General features: G+C 38.0%; 1 protein-coding gene and 2 long non-coding RNA genes across 5 annotated transcripts in view; 1 reads left to right on the top strand and 2 right to left on the bottom strand.

The window, feature by feature from the left end:
- The window catches only part of LOC144988140 (uncharacterized), a 229,409-nt gene that overhangs the window by 112,587 nt on the left and 94,036 nt on the right, over positions 1-22,786 (top strand). Inside the window, exon 2 of the long non-coding RNA XR_013651956.1 lies at positions 16,448-16,586. This is a non-coding gene — a long non-coding RNA (uncharacterized LOC144988140). The remainder of the gene's footprint in view (positions 1-16,447; positions 16,587-22,786) is intronic.
- LOC144988303 (uncharacterized) lies at positions 777-3,089 on the bottom strand. Of its 2 annotated transcripts, none has more exons than XR_013652162.1 (4): positions 2,789-3,089; positions 1,630-1,704; positions 1,278-1,331; positions 777-1,200 (listed from the first exon to the last, which is right to left on the bottom strand). It is a non-coding gene; the product is annotated as an uncharacterized LOC144988303 (long non-coding RNA). The 2 variants fall into 2 exon arrangements; XR_013652163.1 differs by lacking the exon at positions 2,789-3,089 and adding an exon at positions 2,519-2,677.
- plod2 (procollagen-lysine, 2-oxoglutarate 5-dioxygenase 2) overlaps positions 17,158-22,786 on the bottom strand; it is a 32,173-nt gene continuing 26,544 nt past the window's right edge. Inside the window, exons 13-20 of one of the 2 annotated variants that reach the window (XM_023950214.2) lie at positions 22,208-22,349; positions 21,419-21,481; positions 20,258-20,371; positions 19,921-19,986; positions 19,638-19,742; positions 18,873-19,019; positions 18,101-18,226; positions 17,158-17,982 (exon numbers count right to left, since the gene is read on the bottom strand). In XM_023950214.2, coding sequence (XP_023805982.1) covers positions 17,827-17,982; positions 18,101-18,226; positions 18,873-19,019; positions 19,638-19,742; positions 19,921-19,986; positions 20,258-20,371; positions 21,419-21,481; positions 22,208-22,349 — 919 coding nt within the window. In that variant the 3' untranslated portion in view covers positions 17,158-17,826. The remainder of the gene's footprint in view (positions 17,983-18,100; positions 18,227-18,872; positions 19,020-19,637; positions 19,743-19,920; positions 19,987-20,257; positions 20,372-21,418; positions 21,482-22,207; positions 22,350-22,786) is intronic. The other variant, XM_011488974.4, reaches the window with a different exon arrangement.

The following is a 22,786-nucleotide window of genomic DNA, read 5'->3' as shown; positions in this document are numbered from 1 at the left end:
GATCAGAGTTGCTGGTTAGACTGAAGAACAGTATGGGAGTCAGTGGAGTGTCCCCTCAAGAATAGCTGTACGAGCATGAATGTGTGATCACTGAAAAAAAAGACCTGTTGGATTGACATAAAAAAATCATGGACATCGGTTGCGCGCAAAAAAATCATGTTGAACCAATATAATTATTGCACATAATAAAATCATGTTCTACCGTAATGAATGCTTCTTTGTTTCTGCACCTAATAATTTTACATTAACAAACAAGATATTATGTCATTTACCATAATTTTTTCAAACATTTAAAACACTATTATTTGTTTGAAATTACATAGTTCATTTAATTTATAAATTATTTTAATAAAATTTAAATTGAAAAATAAAATTGCAGATTATTATTTAAAGCAAATACTTTCTTGTGCATTATGAAAATCCAATGAACATATGACACTGAACACAAATTTCAGATTTAACTTTTTTATTATCTAAACTTGAAAAATATGTTTACAGTGTAGCATAAAATGACAAATCACAATAAATTGGGCTTACTATTTTTATTAAACAGAAGATAACAGAGCCAAAGCAAACAGCTGGAATCCCTTCTTAGGAAAAAGTTAAACTATTTAAAGGTCATTTTATTCAAAGAGTCGGATCTTTAAGCCTGAAACCTTAGACACCACTTTGCCTTACAACTCTAATACAGTTTTTTTTGGATTACCTCAAAGGTGTGTGACGGAATGTCCAAGGGAGAGAACCCAAGAGCAGGAAGAACGACCCAAATCCAATAGTTCACTCGAAGGGGCTTTAATGCCAGAGAACCATAACACCAGAGCGTAGAACGAAGACGCTCCGACACAGAAACAAGATCAGACACTGCATAAATAGACAAACCAATCAACATAATACAGAACACCTGTGACCAGCGGGAGAGCTCAAGAAGGGAAGGGCCTCCAGGAGATCATAGCAGGAGCAAAGTCACGGCCCCATGACAAGGTGTTTCTGAGATGAAGATGGTAATCAGATTTGTGCTGTAAATAAGGCCAAAAAAGCCTTGGCAACTGCCACTCAGACACTTGGTGGGTCGACCACCACAGCCTGGGAGATGTGGACCACGAGAATGTCCTCTTCCTCACCACTGCCAGTTTCCATTAGGAGGGAAATTTCCACCGTGGTGTCCTCGATTGCCTCCTGGAGTGCTGCATGGTCTTCATTCTAAAGAACACAGAAGATATTTGTGTGCACAGTTCACATTTGAAGTTTAGTTAAAGCGTCTAGATTACACAACTCACCTGTACTTTGAATAAACCCCTGAACTTGCTTATATTGGCGAGAAGGTCAGCAGTCTGAAATACAAAGAGTCAAAAAATTTTTAATTCACATGAAAACTTTGGAAAAATACAATTCTTACCCTTGGCTCATCAATAAATGTTATAGTTACTGGGTTAACAAAATCATTATATACTTAGTGTCATGTTAACAGAGGTAGTGGGATAACCAATTTCATTATTTATTATGTATGTATCTCTCTGCATAAAAGGTGCGTGTAAAGAGTAGGGCTGGCAATCTTGATTACCTCCCGATTCTATGACAATCCAGGAGACAATAATTCCAATAATATATAGTAAATGCATGGTGACCCACCTGACTCAGTGAAGACTGGAGCATGGAGCCCAGCATGATCAGGGAGGAGCAGTTGGAAGTGTTGTGTGATGAGCTCTGTAAATTAATCAGGAAATAAATATAGTGACACTTCCACAGCTTTGTTGTATAATTTTACTAACTAAATATGCATTGGTTTGAAATCAATAGCTGCAAAAATATTCTTAAGAAATTAGACCAGAAAGAACATTTGACACCCCCCTCCCCCCACAGGATTCAAACCACGCTTAATGAGAACCCGCGAATTTTGAGATGGAAACTGCAAAACTAAACTAGCAGATCAGGAGTAGCTAATCCCCCCACCCATAAAGGATTCCCATATTAATTTATCAAATAGGGGGAATCTGTGAAGTAGTATTACAGACATTAATATAACTAAGGCTGTAAACTTTTTACTACACATTATACACTTGTTCCAAAAGGACATGAATATTTTCACTCCATTAAACTCTCAAAGCTAAAATAAAAATATGTTCAGCATCATAGAATGAAAACAAAGCTCTGATTGAAACCAAAGATTTATGTAAACTGGACACACCGAACGCATTCTGTGCACGAGACGCGCACGGAGAATGATTGACAGCTGACTGAGACAGAAGTGCGGTGCTGTTTGCTGGTCAAATAATGCTGTCCTTAAACTAGCTCATGGTGGAACGGTATGGAAAAACTAAATAATGACAATAGTAATGATAGCTTTTCACATTTTCCTTCAATTTCGGTCTCCACAACGCAGAATTTAGCAAAAAGAAATCCACTTAGTGACGATGAAAATTCCCCTGGCAGAGTTTCTGACTGTGGAAAAAAAAACGCCGTGCCCGCAAGCGCCCACTGCCCTCTGTCAAAAGCGAATTCCTACGGCATAACTACTCACCACTCTTCCCCGTACATCATTTGAAATCACCGCGTTTACAGCTGAATCTGCCTGCGACGTGAAAGTACAATTTACCGCGCACACACACCTCTCCCTACCTGCCGTCCGAGGGCTGCGGCCGGCAGGGACAAAAGTGGCGCGCAGAGCCTTAACTTTGATAACTAAGACAAAAGTGGATTACAAAGCTCTTCCCCGTGGAAAAAATAACACTAATGATACATTTAGGCCTTCCACTTTCTTAAATTAATTTGTTAGAGTAAATTAACTTACCTTTTTTAAGTTCCTCCAGCCAGAGCAGGTGCTTGTAGCTTCTCTAAAATGGCTGACTGCAAAGTTTCCCCTCCTGGAATTCTTCTTCACCGATGGGGTTTACTTATCCAAAATTAAGGGGCAAAGGATCAAGCAGAACTATTTCATGTTTTGTCAACATGATTTAAATATATAAAAGTAACACAGCAAGAAATTATGTGTGATTTTCAAGATTATATTATGTTTCGAAGGTAAACATAATTTGTTCATATTAAACAAACATGTTTACTATTTGTAAATTGAACAACCCCACTTTTCCCGTTTTTTCAGTGATTGTGAACTGTTATTCTGCATACAGTCACAGTCAGGAGGTGTGCTCACTCTAGTCTGTTTACTGCGCACATGTTGATCTGTTTGATGTCTCCTGAAAAGAGCAGGTCACTAACTACTCCATACAAATAGGAAGAAAACATTTCTATCTGTCACTGCGACGCAAGAAGTGTCATTTCACCGAGGATCCTCTGCCGGTGATCTGTTTTTTTCTTTGAAGTATCAGTGACAGAACTCATGCTATCTGTTGCAGAACTGCTGTTTATATCAAGCTGACTGTGCATGAGCTCCTTAGATCCAGAAATCCCTCCAAGTATTTGACAGACACAGAAACTATGCTAAGTTATTTCCCCTTCAGCTTAAAAAAAAAACACCATTTAGATATTTGTTAGTGGCTGTTTCTTTAGAGCAACTCCTGAGTCGGAAAATATGTTCTTGCTATATATATATGCTAAAAAACATATTCTTTACAGTAAAGTGGCAAGAATATATGTCACACTGCTAATGCACTATTGAGTAAAGTTTGAAAAATGGAAGGAATTCTTGACTAAAGTCGCGATTTACTCACTTTAATTGCATCACAGCGGCTGCCTGGGTTTTAATTAGGATTATTTGAGATATTTTTTTCTTTTGTGCGAAAATGACTTGATGTGCGGAACAGGAAGTGGAAGCATAATTGATGCTACAAAAGCCAAACTCACATGACAGCTGTTTGGGCTAATGGCCAAGGGCTGTCACTGAAACATTGTCCGTTGCCGTCTTCCAGGATTCAGGTAGATCCCGTCTTTCCCATGTGTGGTACCTGTCCAGGCTTTTATGTCAGAATTATCTTTTCATCTTTTGATGCTTCTGTTTTGTGAATGAACACCTCTCTCTCTGAACTTTTTTCTCACAGTAACTTCTTAAATCAGCCAATCTCAGAAGTATTTTAAATTAGTTTGATGCATTTATGAAAATTAAGAGTTTGTTTTACATCTGAGCATATATTTTGCATTTTCTTTTATGCGAAAAAACAAACTGGTGCATCAGCTTTAGCTGGTCAAAAGGCTTATTTTAATAAGGTAAAAAAATGCAACCATCAAGATTTGTTAGACTCTTAACAGAAATTAGGCTTTATCCTGCAACTGATGCCTTTTTTTGGGTCTGACATTTCATTTTCCTCACCATGTCAGGCTGTTTTTTTAGTTTTCAAAAAACGTCAAGCAACTCCAGAGCTTTGAATATTTATAGTTTTTATTTTTCATTTTATTTTAATTGGCAACCAGACTTTTTTTTCTTTAATTGATTCAACTAAAGTAATTTGGTGACTCATTATGTAAAACTTTCTGCACACTAATTTTAAAAAGAATTTATAAAACAATCCAAAAACACAAATATAGTGTGTGAATACATAGCAATCATGAATTTCTTTGTACACAAGCCAGGTTGAGTTGGTGAAATAGAGGTGGCACTCTGATTTAAAGCACTCATTTCTCTCAGTCATTACATTCTGTGCATGAGAGCCATCAACTCCAAGACTCGTTTTACTTGTCTGTGGTGTTGCTTCAGCTGGCCCTGCAGAATTGATGTCTCAGTAATTCCTTATTGAACGAAAGATGAGTTTAGCATCCAAACTTCATATGAGGGATCCATAGATGGACACTTGTTTTTACGGCATGGTCTCTAATAGAAACCTCAGACTGTATTTGTCATTTCTATAATAACCTCTTCAGGTATTACAATTGCTTCCTGTTGTGTTTGTGCCTGACGATTGTGCGCTATACTGCGTTTTTTTATGCAATAAACACCTCATGGGGTATCAAGTTCTTCATCACAAATGTGCTCCAAACAAGCAGTAAAAATTAAGCCGTGCCATTTATATCTTTGACAGCAAAGAAAAACCTGTAAATTGTTCTGCGGAATCTTGTCATCTTGATAGCTTTTGTACTTGCACACCTTTCCTCTTTACCTCCCCCAGCTGAGATTAATTGCTCCTATATCCAGTACTGACAACAGCATTTATGGAAAGAGGACTTGGGGTGTAGAATGCCTGTATTTCCGGGCCTCTATTCAGCTTTTTTATATCATTATTAATATTATTATTATTCTTTCTTTGTCTTCCTTATTTACCACTTTTCTTGGATTCGTCAGAGGAAAAACACACAGGGAGCATGTAATGGAAAATATGACAGATATGGAACTCCAGGCAGCAGCCTGCAGGGGTAGAGGAAAGGTGATGTCTCGATTTATGATTTACCCACCACATTGTTCGTAAATGCATCAACCCAGATACCACCTGCTGCCTCCACCGGTGCCTTTGTCACTCACACAAGTGCACCAAATTTAAATCACTGAAGGAACAGTGAGACGCTGCATTTGCAGAGTTTTATCTGCGTTCAGAGAAGCGCAAACACAGACAGTGAGCTGTTTCTGCAGCCAAACTGTTCCCAGCATTCAAACCAGAACTGTCTTCAGAGAAGCTATAAACTCAAATGTTTGACATTGCCCTCATCTTATATTTTTGTTGACTGAATCAAATTAGAGAAATCCTCTTTTTAACGTGCAAGCTTTCATTCATAACACCATAAAGAGTGTTTGGGATTTAATAGATCTTATTAAAAGGTCCATTTTTTTTTTCTCACTTTGGATTTAGTTCTCTTTTAAGAGCTCTGCCGTCACTGCTTTCAGAATTCAAGGTGCTCTGGCACTGAGGTGCTGCAGTAAAAATTTCAGCTGCTGCTGAGCATGATGAAAGCTTAATAGAGCGAGTTTGAGTTCATGTGACCTCCAGATAGGCAGCCATCTATCCGTCTTTTTTTCTAAATCTACTTCATCCCGCTCTGGGAAATGGGGGGGCTGGAGCCTGAAACCAGCAGGTTCTCCTTTTTTGTGACCTGTGTGCCTTTTTATGTTGACAGCAGGAAATAATATTGTTAACTGTTAATAAATGAAGAGATGCAACTGACCTTCAGAAAATAAACAGCTGTTGGTCTCTGGGATAAACGAGTAGTGCACTTTGTTTTTTTATTTTTATTTTAGTACTAACGTAACGGGTTCAAATTGATTTATTACATAATAAATACCAATAAAAGTCTCAAAAATGGTTATATTCTAGCTGTTGTGTTAAAAAATTAGCATTAAAGGGTATGTCACATAGCCACAATGTACATTTTGCACCTATTGCACAGCTGAAAATTGGTCATATGTGAATATAGGTGGAAAAGGTGAGAAAAGTTGTGTTCTTTCTGAGATATTTTCGCAGATGAGTCATGAATGAACCATGGACGAAGTACAAATAAATCACGCAAAGAAGACGTAAATAAATGTAAAAGTCAAATCTGCCCTAAAATGTGTGCGTCGATTGCGTAATTTTAAGGTGATATGAATGCTGTATACACCATATATAGGCCATACATTGGTGCGTGAAAAGTTAGACATATGTGGAATGGTCATGGAAAGCCAGAAATTTGTGTGTCCATGTCACAAAAATCACGCACAATTGTATAAGATTTGCATAATAATTGCGTATAAACTATGTTAAATAAGCATAAATTGCGTAATTCTCAACAAAACAAAACAAAAACTTTAAATGGTTTTAAACCAAATCCAACTCAAGATTCGTCGGCAGAAACCCTTGACGGTCATTAATGAAACCCTCATGAATCACGTATATTACGCATGTGTTACGGAAGCCTGAAATTTCATATGTGAAAATGCGCAAAATGTAAGTAGTGGCTGTGTGACAATGCCTAAATATTTATTTTTTATTAGTTTAGGATTTTTTTTTTCTATGTCTTGTTTTTGGACAGGCAAAAACAAGAAATAAAATAATTCTTGTTTTTGGATTCCCACCTTAATCCCTACAAACAAAAAAAAACTATATGGTACTGGACTATCTAGTGCCCTGTAATTTAAAGTACTTTGGACACCATGCTCACTATTTCTTTTTAACAACAAATATGACTTTATCGATTTCTAAAATCGAATTGATATGAGCGTTTTGCGACAACCATTTATGAATCCACTGAGTTCTGAAGTTGAAAATGTTGATGGTTTATCAAAAAAAAACATTTAAATAAAAAAATGTGCCAACATTGTTTAATGCCAATGCATTGTGGTCTATATTCGCCAATCTAGTGAGTATTGATGAACAATGGTTTTCCCATAGACTTCTGGGAAATTTTTAGGGCACTGGATTTTGGAATTGTGGATTCAGTCCACATTTTTTGTCCACATTAAAGGGGTCAACGGGGACAGATTACTAGTAAATATTGAAGAATTAGCAGAAAATTAGCAATAAATCTATCATGCATGTTTTTTTCTGTCTGGAAAAAAAAAACGAATATATGACAGGAATGGGAAAAATCCAAATTAATCTTGTTACATTTGAAATGGAAAAATGAGCTCTGATTCTAGGTGAATTTTACTAGTTGTAAAATTTTTTTAAACATTTCTCTTAACACTGAGCCTTCAGCATGAGCACCTCTTTGCTCACTTGCTGGACAGTTTTGTTAATCCGAATTGGTTCATCATTAATTCTTGTCGACAACACTTTTGGACAGTTCCTCTCTATATCTGAAAGAACAGACTCCGCTCAGTATCTTGGAGGCAAATCACGTCTCACTTTATTATTTATTACAGCAAAAATATAGGCCAGCTCCCTAAAACAAAACAAAAAAGAAAGTTTTTGTCAAGAAACACAAAGTAACTCCCAGATCATCTCCATGCCTTACAAACATTTACATATGCTTTTCAGATGAAACCAGGCTCTGATCGGGCTCACTAAAGGGGCAGACATCCGCCAGGAAGCCACATGAAGACACACTGGGTGCATTTCTGTTTACACGCTGCCTGCCTCCACCCCCCTGCCCGACCCGCTTTCAAGCCCCAGTGGCATTCTTCTGTTCTACTGATGAAAGAGATTGCTTGGGTCTTGAACTAATGAATTGCCGTTATTATTAAATGATGTTTGTAAATTATGACCCAGTTTGCTTCAAGTGAATAGTGCAGAAACCCAAAGCCTACATCATCAATTAGAAGCTCCCAACAACTGCCAGCAGTTAGTTGGGTTAAAGTGGTTTTTGGATGGAGTTCTGAGAGCAAAAGAAAATCTATTGGCGGCTCACTGGCGCTCCCTTGTGGTGGAGAAATATATTGTTTCTCAAGTTTTCACCTTGAAAAACTACTATTGGTAGACATGCTCTTAGATTTTATTTTGTGCTTAATATAGTCAATCAAAAAAAGAGAAAAATCTGCTTTAAGCTGCTCTTCATTAAAGCATGAAGATGAACGATTACTATTGTTCAACAAACAACATAAATCTCCTTATTTGTTTGCTTGTTTTATTTTAAGAGTGAAATGTAAATGTCTAAACACTTAAATGTATTAACCCTTGTGCTATCTTAGATGACTCCACCCTTACAATGACGTGTTCTCCCTACTATGACAAAGGTGGATAAAGGTGGAAAGATTTCATGTAATCCATGGACACCAGTGAAGATCACAAATCATTGAAGAAAAAAAGATTCAGAGCACTGTCTAATGGGTCTAGATGACCCAACTGCCAATGTTAAAGTGCCTAGTAGGACAGCACATGGGTTACGACGCAAACAGTCAATCCCAGCTTTGGCCACAAGGGGGAATTAGAGAGACGCTTTTGATCAAGCGTTTCTCTCATTTTAAAATTCTGCTTTGGTGTCAAGAATCCTAAAAAGTTCACTGAACTCCTGATGTGATGATCAGAAACGAATAAATGTGAATCATCTTCATGTGCAAAACTATTTTCAGGCGACAAACCTTAAGACATTCTTTTGAAAATGGGTCATTCATGGCTCGCTGAAGTGACGTTTACTACTCAAAGCAATATTTTATCTCATAGAGATGGCACAGAAACATGTGTTGCTCTAAAATATAGCAACAGCTTTAAATCAGTCCTTTTTGATGAAGATTTTTGAGGATAAACTGTTTGATAAGAACCCCCATTGATGCTCAATTTCCTTTTTTAATCATTCTTTCTGAGAATTACATTTTTATTTACTTAAACCACTCATGAACTCTTCAAGTCCTCAATTTGAAAGAAGGCATCACAATACTACATTTCTTAAAAGGCTTTCTCCTGTAATCTAATCATATTGCAGTGGCAAATATGCACAGGGTGAGCTGCAGTTATCTGATATTTAAAGGTCACATCTCTTCTTAGTGCTTCTGCATTTCTGTCTTTAGCTGAACAGACAGTATTTAGGTAATTCATAAGTTTATGTGATATGATGGGATCTGTTATGAGCAAAACATTCCTTTTTGTACAAATAAAGATATTCTGAGTGTGTTAATGCATTTCTAGGTTCTGTGAAGTGGTAAGAAAACAAATATATATTTTATAATAAGTTTTTGCTTGGTTAGGATGCATGTATTTGCTTATATTTATATAATATATGCTTTAACGGTGTAAAAGAGCTTTGTCTAAATCCAATGTAAATAAGAAAACCTGTGGGAGGTCCTAAATTAGAAAAAAAGAGAGATATAAACAACAGAAAACCTTTGTAAATCATTAAAATATAATAAGGTTTTTTTTCATAAAAAAAGCAGTCTTACTAACATCAGGGAAACTGTCAAAAAAATGTAAGAGACAAAAAAGAGACAAAATAATCACTTACAAATTGGCATAATAGGAAGACACGAGATCGGTAATGTGCATGACTGCTAAAGTGAGGATCTAGGAGTGTATTACTGCATGTGTTTATGTGATTCAGTTATTCATCTTCTCAACCCGTTTTGTCCCTTCGGGGTCATGGAGCTGCCGGAGCCTATCCCGACCACTCGTGGGGGAAGGCAGGGGACATGCTGGACAGGTTGCTAGTCTGTTGCAGGGCCACTATCACACAGCCATGCACACTCACATTCACACCTAGGGACAATTTAGGTTCACCAATTAACCTATGAAGCATGTTTTGTTTATCTGATAATTATTTTTATTGCTGTTGAAAAATGCTGCAGCTGGATTTTAGCAGGCTTTGTGATGGATTCTAATTTTTGCAAAGATCCCCTTTGCATACCTTCCAAAAAAATTGCCTCAGGAAGACAAAGTTCATTTAGTTCTGTCAAGCTTATGATGAGAAAGTCTTTCCCGTCGTTTGAGAGTCATCACAGTAATTTCACTTTCTCGGCGGAAAGGTTGTGAAACCGAATTGCAGGAAAAAGCGTGCAAATGTAAAATTGAAGTCGTTTTTTTTAATCACTACATTTGCCCAGAATGAAGTCCAAAGTGAAGCATGACCTGTTCCATTCCACTCCTCTTCCTCACTGAGCAGATGTCGGTCCCACATAGCTGTAATGTGGGACTGTCTGCAGAGCTCTCCCTTCACACATCACTCCAGCCCACCAGGGAAAATATCCATCGCTATCAGGAGTGAGTCATGATGTACGTTTGGTAAAAGTAACTCCTCTGAAATCATGTCGTCCTCCTCCAGGATCTCTCAGGTTTCTGTGGGACTATAAATCCCCTCCATCTTGCGGCTCACATTCTGTTCTATAACTGTTAAACAGACCTATCTATTTCATTGAGTCAAAGTCAAATAACCACGCCGTCTGGCATTTAGCTTAATGTTTCATTCATGACTAGGACCTAATAAAAGACAAAAAAAAAATCGCTTTATGCTTTCTTTTGTGTTTTTTCAGGCCACTGTCTTGCAGTTTTAAAACCAGTCTAGTATTTCTCCCTAACTGGAGCAAAAATATCAAAACAAAGCTGCCATTGTCTGACTTTTTGCTTTTCTTGATGCAGGTCAAAGGAATTATATTCCCACACTGCACACATATCTACAGCCCTGCCCTCCCCCCTCAGTCCGCAGTAGACTTGTTACTTGTACCAATTTTGACATAAATCCAGACGTCTTGGTCTGTGAACCTCCGCCATCTCCCCCTGCAGATGAATTTCACAGCTTAGTGCAACAAGGGTTCGGGGGTGGGAGAGGAAGGGTGTCACATTCCAGACCTAGTGAGGCTAAAAGGGAAGGAAATCACCTCTGCCCAGACTATGATTCATTAGTTTTAGACTGAACTTTCATGTTGGCCTGTGTTGGAGGCTCCTGCAATTCTGACTGTTTTGGTCAAAGTTGCATGAGAGGAAAAGCACCTGGTCAATTACACTTCTTTTTCAACACTAATATGTTTTTCCTAATCTACAAAAAAGCAGAATGGCTATATTAGGAGTTCAAAATACAGTTTTTTTTTCAGTTTCTGAGCTCAGATTTCATTTTTTTTTTCAAATGCCTTACAGTTGGCAGCAATGGAGTGAATTTCACATTTAAGACCTAAAGGAGAAATATGGGACTAAATGCAGGAGGCAGTTTAGTTGTATCTGTTATATTGGCAGCAGAGTGAAACCTTCCCAAAATTTAGCAAATATCAACACAATCAAACAGAGCTCTCAGTCAGAGAAATTACACTTTATTCTAGAAATAATTGGTCATAAGTAAAGCTACAGTGGGAATCAAGAATTTGGGCACCCCAGGTAAAACATTGTTGTGCATCAAGAAACCAAGAAAAGATGGACAAATCTTCAAAAGACATCAGATTATAGATGAGACATAATTGTGATATGTGCAAAAACAGGCTTTATTCCCATCATTTACCTTTTCAAAACAACAGCAAACAAAATGTCTTCGTTGCCCAGCTCTTGCTTTAACTTCTACTGTTCCTGTTGATGCCATTTCTAAAATACATTCCGAACAGGGTATATTTACATCTTAAAAAGTTTTGCTATCTTTTATAGCCTTCTTCTGCTTCGTGAGCTTTAACTATTTTCAGTTTCAGTGTTCTAGTCAACTGCTTGGAAGAGTCCATGATACTGATTGTTGGGGGCAAGGTCAGATGACTCATCTTGTTCAAAATCTTGGTCTTTGCAAATGATGATTGTGAACAATCCATGACATTTTCAGGTCTCAGTATTTTATTTTATTTTATTTTTTACATTTTCAGTGTTTGATTTAAAAAAAATAATGGTAAACAACAACTTTGTCATATTTTATAATTTAGATGTTGAGCCCATGTCAAAATCTTTCACTTATAATAAAACAACAAATTCAATAAGGTATCGAGAATAGAACTAATATAGAGATGAAGTGTTTAGTCTTGTTGCCACAGAGCAACAGGCATACTGGCTTGACTCTCTTTGCGAGGGATTTGCCTGTATTTCTGCTGGCATTGTGACTTTTCTTTAATTCAGGTTCAGTACCAAAGTCCAAAAACATTCATGTTGGTGAATGGTAGTTGCAGTTTGTGTGGACATGTGATTTCATTCTTGTCCCTGCTGACTTCAGGGACAAAGAAAATATGCGCACAAGTCTTTCTTGCCAAACCATCACACACAAATACAGAACATATTGAAGGAATGCAGAAGAAACATCTCTATGCAGATGATACTCTGCTTAGCCTATCATTTTACCATATGGTACCCCAGCCAGGGGCAGAGCTACAAGCCGACTTCTGTGACATTTCTGCATGAAATGCAGTGCTGTCTCTTCTTAAACTAGGTATTGACCTTTTTTAAACTAGAGTATTCAGCACAATTTCCACAATAATACACTATACTCCTCAGAGTAGTTCACACGATCTTGATTTCAGCCATTTTGTTATGTTTGACACTAACTTTTGAAAACTTTCTCCTCTGCCTTCTTAAAGCTTTATCATTCTCACTTTTTTAAAGTTGTTGAAGTTGCCAACTGTTGATTAAGGGTCAAATCATCAGTAATCCCTTTACAAAAACCCATAAAAGGAGAAAAAAGAAGTAAAGTGTTCCTAAATGGTGCCAAACACACGACTATCAAATCTGGTGTTGAATGTTTCTTTTTCTTTTTTTTAATCAATAAAGGTATCTAAATGGGAGATGAAATTCCCCCTACCTGTGGTAGATCTTTTTAGTCAGAGCCAAAGTGCTAATTGGAAGGATTAGGGTGGATCACTACTGTTTTTTTTTTCTTTTCTTTGTGTGCTGTGGTAACCAAATTGCCAACATGATGCTGTGCTGCCTCTGTTTTTTTTCAGAGGGCACAGAGTTCACATAAAAGGCTGTAAACAAACACATATTTTGACCTATTTCACATGTTTTCTTTCTAGTGATACTTTAAGACAAAGTGTTAACTATAAACCCAACAAAAGCTGCACAACTGGAAACATACACTTATGCCTGACCAATGAGGAGAACTGGTTGACAGCTTTATAAGGAGTGAAGTCAAAGGCAGGAATATGAATACTTTCAGGTCACTTCTGCACATTGCTTTTTTCTATTCAACATGGCACAGTTTGATTGTATTTAAACAAAATAGTTTTAGCTGATTTAAATGTATATGCTGAGCCTGACTGATAACCTGGTTCATTGACATGAATAAGTTATAACAACAGTGACAAATCTTCAGTATTTCAACTTTTCTGGTTGGTGGGACTTTGATATGTTTGCATTCATGCATAAAAGTGGCCCTTTTTATTTTTGAAATTGTTTTGTTGGGTTAAATGTCCAACTCTTTGAAACCTCCTTGCCCACTTTGAAGTGACAAACCACTCTCCTGTGGAGTTTCCAGGAATCTGACCACCAGCCTTCCCTGATTCCCTGTGCACGCATTCTGACCTAAGACACGTCGGCTCCATTTGAGCACACAAACCCTGACATCAGAATATTCCACATTACTGTTCTTTCATCACAAAGCAATGGTTTGAGACACACAAACAGACCAAAGACTGAAAGAACATGCACAAGACGCCAAAATAGATCACAAAGTTCACTTCTTTTTTTTTTTTTTGGTCACTGTAAACTGAGGTCCTGTGGCTTTTGACAACACCCCATCCTCCACCCATCCTGTGTCCCTCTTTTGTTTTCCATAAATCAATATCTGTCAGGGGGTGTGGGGCTGCTGATTGTTTTTACAAAGCAATGGTGTGTAATTTGGTTAAATGGTACGTGCACTCAGTTTACTTTGAGATGGCAAACAGTCTGGCTGGTAAAAATAAGGGATAGTCTCGTCTCCAAAGCATACAATCAGCTTTAATTGATATTGTGGACTGAATGCATTTGATTACTTACCTGAAAGATAGGCGGGATGAAAGGCTTGCGGTAATCATATTGTTTTGGTGCAATCATATGGATCTCCTTACACTCATCTTTTTTGGTGTGGCATGCAATCATAAATAGTTTTTTGTCAGGAAAGGCCAAAAACAAACACCAACACTAAGTTTTAGAACAGTATTTAGGTTTTATGAATCTATATTTTCCTCATTTCACTTAATGCATTGTGCTCACAGAAATCTGTGTTTATTGGGAGTCAAGAATAATTGCGTGGGCTGCACGGTGGCGCAGTGGTTAGCGCTCTTGCCTCACAGCAAGAAGGCCCCTGGTTCAAGTCCCAGCTGGGGGACATGAAAAATACATCAACGGGGGGCCTTTCTGTGTGGAGTTTGCATGTTCTCCCCGTGTCTGCGTGGGTTTTCTCCGGGATCTCCGGCTTCCTCCCACTGTCCAAAAACATGCTTCATAGGTTAATTGGCAACTCTAAATTGTCCATAGGTGTGAGTGTGAGAGTGCATGGGTGTGTGATTGAGGATATTCTACCCTGCGACAGACTGGCGACCTGTCCAGGGCATCCCCTGCCTACGCCCAAGTAGCCGGGATAGGCTCCGGCAGCCCCGTACAGAAAAGCGGTACAGAAAATGAATGAATAATCGCTTAGAGTTGTGTTAAAAATCTGAACATAAAATGAATGTAACACAAAAACTGAAACACTCTGAGGGATCCTTTGTATTTAGGTAAGAATCTATGTTAAAGTATAAATCTTTATGGGATGTCGTATGCTCCTCTGGCTTCCATATGTTTTTAGCCTTCCAATAATGTCCAGAAAACCACCAGCAAAATTTCCTATTGACTGTTGTACATACTGCTTGTTTTTTTGTTGTTTTTTTATAATGTTTTCCTATCTTTTCCATTTTCTTGTTAGTTTACACCTAAAAGGTTTATTAGGTGATGGGTTTTGTCAATGCGTTATATCAATCTTAAAATAAATGGTATAAAGAAAAATTGAATACTCTGTGTGTTAACTTAAAACATATACCTTTAAAAAAAACTAACTGTAAGATTGTTTTCCTAAATAAAAAAAACTTTTCCTTAAGTGTTTTATAACCAAAAAACCTCAATTCGTATCCATATTGTGATGAACTGACGTAAAAATGCCTTCTCCAGCTTCACTGCTTCTTCACAGAGCACTGTGACTTGAATGCACAGCTGCACCGAATCTTTCCTCACTTGATCTCTCACTCCTCATAGTACTTTTCCACTCTCTGAAAATCGCACTGAGCTTGAACCCAAATAGCTCCCGTCGCTCCACCTCTCTTCTTCAAACATAATTAAAGAAATTTACAGTGGGTTAACTACGGGCTTGTTTGAAAGTACACACAAGTGTACAAAGTTATCCTACATCAAATGGTGTGGAAGATTCAATAAATAAAAGTTCCACTACATTTCTTGACAAGTAGTTTTAAGCCATTTGATGTTTTAACAGTGTAAGTGTAATTCTTCTTTTATAGGGTCCAAAAAAAAAGTAAAATTTAATGACTCCAGTGGAACATAACATCACTTATCTCGACTCTTGGGTGTGACTTCCTTCTTTTTTATTTCATGTTTAAAATACTAAACATAGGAGTTCAGTCAGTGAAGTTTAAATGAAATCTGAAAGCTTCTGTCTTTGAAGAGTTAACACATTTTTCATATACTATGAAAATAAAGCATCTGACAGTTACATTGATGTAGTTTAGAAGGCTGTCAAGTATCTGCCACTGCAGTGTGATCCTTTGTGTGCACCAGCTGAAGTCAATATTGGATGGAGAAGACTTTTTGTTGCCACACACTCTTAGTCTGTAAGCCATGGGCACCAGCTGTGACCACACACTTCACTTCGAACATGATTGTAAACACTTAATTTCAATCCATTGTTTAAACAAGAGCAGATTGTACGCTGCAGTGATGGCTAAATCACCATCCTCCAATGGCCACCCTGCAATTAGAGGTGTGTACCAATTTAGTCTGGTATAAGATCTCATTCTCCGTCTCTACTGGCGTTCACCATGAGCTTGGATATTCACTGAACACAACCAAACCCAAAACGAGAAGAATTATAAGACGGAAATGATTCGTAACGTCTTTTAATTAATCGGACGTGTGAGATTCTCCCTGTTTTGTCGATGTGGAGGTTTTCCTGCTTGCCTGGCAGGGATCAATGTCACCTTTCAGCGAGTACGGATGCAGGCCACGGGAAATGAAGGCCACAAAGGACTCTTTCAGCAGGAGTCAGCCTCTCCCAGTCTGACCTGAATCTCCTTCTTTTCTCGCAGTGTTGATTCTCTCAACGACTCCGGCAGCTTTAACCCTGGCCTTATACGGAGGTAGAAATGGGCCCTTCGTCAGCCAGTCAACTGTCAGACTGAAAACACGACCACGAAGGGAGTCTCCAAGGGCTGCCAGTGCTAAGAGGTAACAAGGTTTGGTGAAGACTTTTCATGCTTTGATAACATTCTATTCAGCTGCTCCTTCATTCGTGATCATCACATCTCACTTAAATTGGGATAATCACATGAAATAAGCACTTAGTGCCTTCCTTAAGGGTAACAGAATCTCGGAAGTCTGCATTCAAAACACTCCTGCCATGTATTTAACAGCCCTCATCTGTACAGCTTTCATTGAGTAACATGTACATGTTTGCACACAGTCTCTAAGGTACACCGAACTACATTTGCACTGATGTACATCATCGTACCACACCCCCAACACTTAAGCAACTTCCTCCTTCCTCCTGGTCTCACTGGAGAAGTTGAAACTTCCAGACGTTTTTCGGCACCTGGCTAAAGGATCCTGGTTTAGTCAGTCAGAAGCAGTGTTTTCTTTACTTTTTCTTTTTTTCCTCCATCCAGCAGGTGGGCAAACAGTGAGCAGCTGAGGCAGCTTTCACTGTAACAATAGGGGTTAAACAAACCGACCCTCTTGGGCGCTTTAAGAGGTACAGTTTCTCTGCAGTGATACGTTATAAAACACAGTGACAGACAAGTTTTGTCTAAGAGATAGATTTATTTAACGTTGACAATAAATTAAAGAAGTTCATTTTTGCTAAATTTCAAAATCCAGTCCCACCACAAATGGAAAAATAAAAGTCAATGAAGGAAGTGAATGCTAAGCTTTTCATGTAAAAACAATAAACCAGAATGCCGGTATTTGGATTTTTAAAAGTGCAAAATTACAAAAATGGTTTTCTTTAGTACAGATTTGGAAAAAAAACAACAACCTTGGATGTAGAAACAAGGGAAGTCAAAAAGCACCAGTAGTAATCTTTATGTTTTAGAAAAGAAGTAAAAAAAAAAAAAAACACCTTCAGTGATATTCATCCCTGAATGAAAAGTAGAAACACAACAGGCATCTGCACACTTTCCTTAATGTTAACAGCATTTGAATGACGGCCTCCATAATAATGCTGAATCCAAACTTTGAAGATCATGGCAGCCTACAGTACATGTACCTCCTTCAAAAGTGTTGCTTTATCATGCTTCTGTGCTTTTTTCAACATCACTTCCCTTTTCTACTCTGTTTGACAGAGATCATTTTCAACACTTCAGTTTTAAAAATAATTTTAAAGCAAAAGCTTTAAAAATTGCTGCACAAAACTACATAAGAAAATAAAAAGAGAAAATGTGTGGAGGGAAAAAAAAAAGAAAAATGAATTTCAAGGATCAATGAAAGAAACTGCAATGTAACGAGTGCCGTTTGTGGTGGGCAGGCCTTCGTGAAGGTGAGTGAGTCTTCCTGGATGCATGAAGCTCCAGCCTTTTCTTGGTGATTCTATGGAGCAGTTGTATCTGTGAAAGCGACAGCCTCCACCCTTCCAAAAAATAAAGATAAGACCGAAAGAAGTGTGAGATTTTATTGTTTTGGTTTCTGTTTTTGTATAAAAAGGATTTAAGTGTTTTTCAAAGTAACAGACAAAAACCCTCAGTTACCTGAAAGTCACTGCCTTTGTTATTGAGAGCGATGTTGATGGTAAAGGTGGAAGAGTCATGGTGGGGTCTTAAGTACGCCTGCCTCTCAGGTGTATATTTAACAACAAAATTCATTAAGGCATAACCCTATATAGGGACAAAGATGCATCAAGTCAACTTTCAAACATAAATAGAAATAGTACTCAGTAAGAGACGTGGTATTTTTTAAAGACCCACTCCGATGAAAATCATGTTTTTAAGTGTTTTTTAATGTGACCATGATAATAAAAGACGTAATTTAAAAATATTAAGCTTAAAATTGCATTTCTGAATATTTCTTTATTCAAATGGCTGTCAATCAGGAGCAGAGGACAAAAATGCACTTGGAAAAAGAAAATATATTGGGTGGGCCACAAGCTCCCTTCCTGACCATTTTTTTTGTACTGGTAATGTTAGGTTTGGGGGGTTGAAGAGCTGCAAGTTAGCGGGACAGCTTGTAAACAGACACCTCTGTTTAACAAGGAATGGAAGGGGGGGAAGGGTTGCTCTACCCAAACAGTCCTGGCCAAAATTAAGAGGCAAATTTTCTAATGAAATCCTGCTGTTCTGCAGAAACTATGTCCTAGAAAATGACAGGTTTTTTCTTAGAACTGTGGCCACAAAACAGCATAACCATAATTGAAAGACCACTGGGAATATTTTTCAATATAAATCAAAAGATGATCGGAGTGGGTCTTTAAAATACCCTTTTCATTCACCCTATGTGTGAATCTTCCCACTAGGTGATTCTAACCTTTGTGTAATAACCAGAGAAGACCTTTAGTGTAACGGGTGATATGAACTCTCGGATGAAGTGTAGCCACTCTTTATCAAACCCAATCTGCTTCATATGAATATCATCTGTCGGCACCGTCTCATAGCCTCCAGAAATCCTTTTGTCCTGAGAAATCGAAGGAAAAAAACCCAAAGCAGTGTGATTAATAAAAGAATAAATGACTTTGAAAGAGAGGGATCACAGCTTCCATTGAAGTGATTAAATTGAATCTGTTTCCCTGTAAAGATGCTGGCTGAACTGCTATGTCTGGAGGAGGTTCAGCTATCAAGTCTAGCCCTTCACTGAACACTATATTGCTAGTCTGTACTTATTCTTCACTGGACAGTAATATGAAAATTAAAGGCTGGGTAGTGGTAATATAGACAGTTTCCTACAGCAAAATCCTTAGAAACCACTTGGATCCCTTTGTCCAGTACATACAAACTAAACAGAAATGGTACAGCCCCCCTGTTACAGTTGGGGTTCTAACACTGATTTCATGTTGGCTCTGGTTCTAGAACTCCATTTGAGGCCTTTTTCTTAAAATCAGGAACAGTGACATCATTAGTTGTATTGACATCCTCACTTCTCACTACCAGGAACCATACCATACCATACAAATCAGGTATGTGACAGCAGCCATTCCTCATTTCCTTAATATTGTACACAAACAGCTACACACACAAAACACTAGTTGTATTGTAGGGCTGCCCTGTGAGGATTAATTCTGCTGACAGTACTAACCTCATGTTTGCCCCCAGACCATGAACCATAGTGCTCCATTTCCTCTACTATTTCATCACAGGCCTTCTCTGAGAGAACTGGGAACCAATACACATCTGGACAGGGCTGAAATGCAGACACACACATAAAGGGGACCACAGCAAATAGTCTTGAATCACACCTCCACCTAGACTTGCAGCAGCAGTAATGTTAAAACCAGACGCTGGGATTTCCGTGCGACATGATGTCATGCTGTTTTGCTGTCTCTTAGTCTGCATTCTGCAGGAAACATGTCGATACAAACCTGTTCCAAGTAGTTGTGTGTGAAAATCTGGGTGTAGTTTTGGTGGATGTACTTCTCCTTCCAGTCCTACAAACACAAACATTTTTTTGACTCTTTGCTGACCTGCACACCCCACAGAACTAATCCCCTTCTCCCATATAGCATATCTAAGCTTGCTAAAAACAGCTTCCCCATTAGTGAGCCATGCCACATTAAAGTCATTTGGTTCAAAATTATGTCATATTTCCTATTTTTACATTATGACTAGCAATGTTCACAACATGTTGTTTATCTCATAAATTTACACGACTGTGATGTGCTTTTAGAGGAAGAATGACAGGAAATAACTATAATTTACCACAGGGTTTTCAAATATCTGCCACAGGTCGTTGTTGTAGTGAGAAGTGTTGTAACTGGCTGTAGAAATCAGCCTCCCGAAGTCGTGACGGTTGGTGATGAACATGAAGACTCCCTGCAGCAAACAGGAAATTGGTCTGTACGTTTTAGGCAAGATGGAGAGCTAAATGAGAATACATGTTGCCTCTCAGCCTAGATCCTAAACAGATTGATAACTAAATAGCTATAATACATGCAAGAGTAACACCACACTTGGACCTCTGGAGGTAAACGGTGAGATAAAAATGAGAATAAAAGACTGATTTCAGTGAGTTTTTAGGCAAACTGAAATCAATTTGGTTTAACTGGAGTTGCATATAAATAATCAGAGATTATTTATGAGTGGGACAACGAGGATTTTTAAGTACATGGGTTGAGAAAAGGACAAATGCGATCGCATTAGGGGAGGTAAGATTGGGAAAACAGAACAAGAGGGGCAGTGTGGGAAAAAATAAAATCTGGAACCTTCCTTTGCAGTGAGGAGTGTTGTGTGTAGAATTTGACTATCAGACTAGGCTTCATTGATGGTAAAAATTACAACAAAATGGACAGTTTTGTGATCTTCTGATGCAAATTCCCAAATGTGAATACCGTAAATCAAATTTTGAAAAGGCCAGATGCCTTACATGGGTGAAAGGAGATAATGCTGGAGCCTAGTCTGAGATCAGTCAGCGTTTTGAGAGAGAGCAGCTGGTTACTGCGTTTGTTGTGAAGTTTGGCTGCCCAGGATAAAGCATCAGAACAGGGGACTTGCATGTTGACTGCCTTCTGTCTTCTATGTTACTTTGTCTTAGAGAGTAAGTATTTCTTGTTCATTCAGAGGCAAAAAATCATTTCAATGAAAAGTTATCACAAGCAAAAGGTCAACATCAATTTCCAAAAAGCTGCCAGTGACATAGACAGCAACTGACAAATGAAATAGTTTGCAATTGTCATTTTTTACCCAATCGCAAATGCAGATGGTCCATTTTAAAAATGTTATTGTGAAGAAAAGCTTAAACCAAAATATACATGTTTTTATGCAAAAATAAGCCTGCAAAGGAAATGAACCAAAGCTCAGATCCATGCAAACCCATTGGAAATGGATGTTTCAGGATATAAAATATTCAAAGTAGATGGAGACCTTTGAGGGCCTGAGCATATGGAATGATTCCGGAGAAGGGGAGTCTTTTTCTCTGTGACTGGTCTAAAATAAAAGAAAGAAGCATTGTGTAAACAAGATAACATAAATAGAAAAAACCTGAGAATAGGAGACAGCAGTGACAGTCACGTAACGCTCATGTCACAGGTGTAAAACTCAAGAGGAGTGGAAATGTGCCTGCATGGATAAAAGGAGCAAGGGTCCCTCTGAAGCTGATGTTTTTTTTTGTGGGTTAATGTGAGAGGAATGCATGCTGGGAAACGGGCCAACCAATCCAAAGCAGTTTGGATTAGACATGGCAGTGGTTCATTGCTGAATGCAGGTGGCATGTTAGCAAGCAAAACTTGGTGAATAATTAATAACTAGGAGAAAGGCACAAAAAGACGAGGCAGCTTTCATCAGCCAGCACGCCAGGCAACGCTGAGCCAGGCTGAGGCGATGACAATGAAGCTAAGAGATGGCAGAGGATCATGAGATTCCACATGAGCAATGAACCGTAAAGCATCACAGAGGAACAGCGGAGGATCATGCATCAATGACACACACACCCAAAAAAAACACGCATTCTTATACACATACTTACCCAAGCATGGTTTCCTGTTCGCTTTGACAGCTGTTACATGCAATCTAACTAAGCCTCAACTCTTCAATACCATAAAAACTAAATATCCATGTTGTGATCTTATGCAAATATTCATTGTGTGACAAATATTTCAACTAAAACACTTTTATCCTATAACTTCTATTAAAAGTTGTTTTTGACTCCCTTACCATTTCTCTGGCATTTCTACACAAAGCCATATCTGGGTCCAGTTTCTCCAGAACAAAGTAGTTCCTTTCTTTAAGTTCCTTCCTCAACACAGCCCCCTTGATGAGGTATACATGTGCCATGTAAGGAATGTTCCACACGCCCCTTGAGTCAACAAGACATGGTGAGAAGTAAGAGTTAATTTTGCAGTGACCTTCATTTACTGCATTCTTTCAAAAAAATAAAAAAGACCATGACAACATTGTCATTCCTACTGTTGTGATTTAATATTGATAAATTAGACCAATTCTGCCTTTATTGACTCTTAGAAAGCACATTCAAAAAGGAAATTCATGAAAAATTAAGCTATTGTTCCACTTTATAACAAAGAATTGTTTGAGCAAAATGAAGCAGGACTTAAAGACCCACTCCAATGAAAATTGTGTTTTTGGTGTTTTTAATCATGTCTTTTGTGTCTTTTTTTCTTGATAGAGGGTATATACAAAGAAAATTAGGTTTAAAATTGTTAAAATCATTGTTAACCAGGAGCAGTTGAAAAAATGCAGTCGGAACAAGTATGTAGCAGGGACGTAGATACTATT

Source organism: Oryzias latipes, chromosome 20 (genome assembly GCF_053564925.1).
Source record: "Oryzias latipes strain Hd-rR chromosome 20, Olatipes_Hd-rR_3.1".
Classification (NCBI taxonomy): Eukaryota; Metazoa; Chordata; class Actinopteri; order Beloniformes; family Adrianichthyidae; genus Oryzias; species Oryzias latipes.
This window is presented reverse-complemented; position numbering and strand designations above follow the sequence as displayed.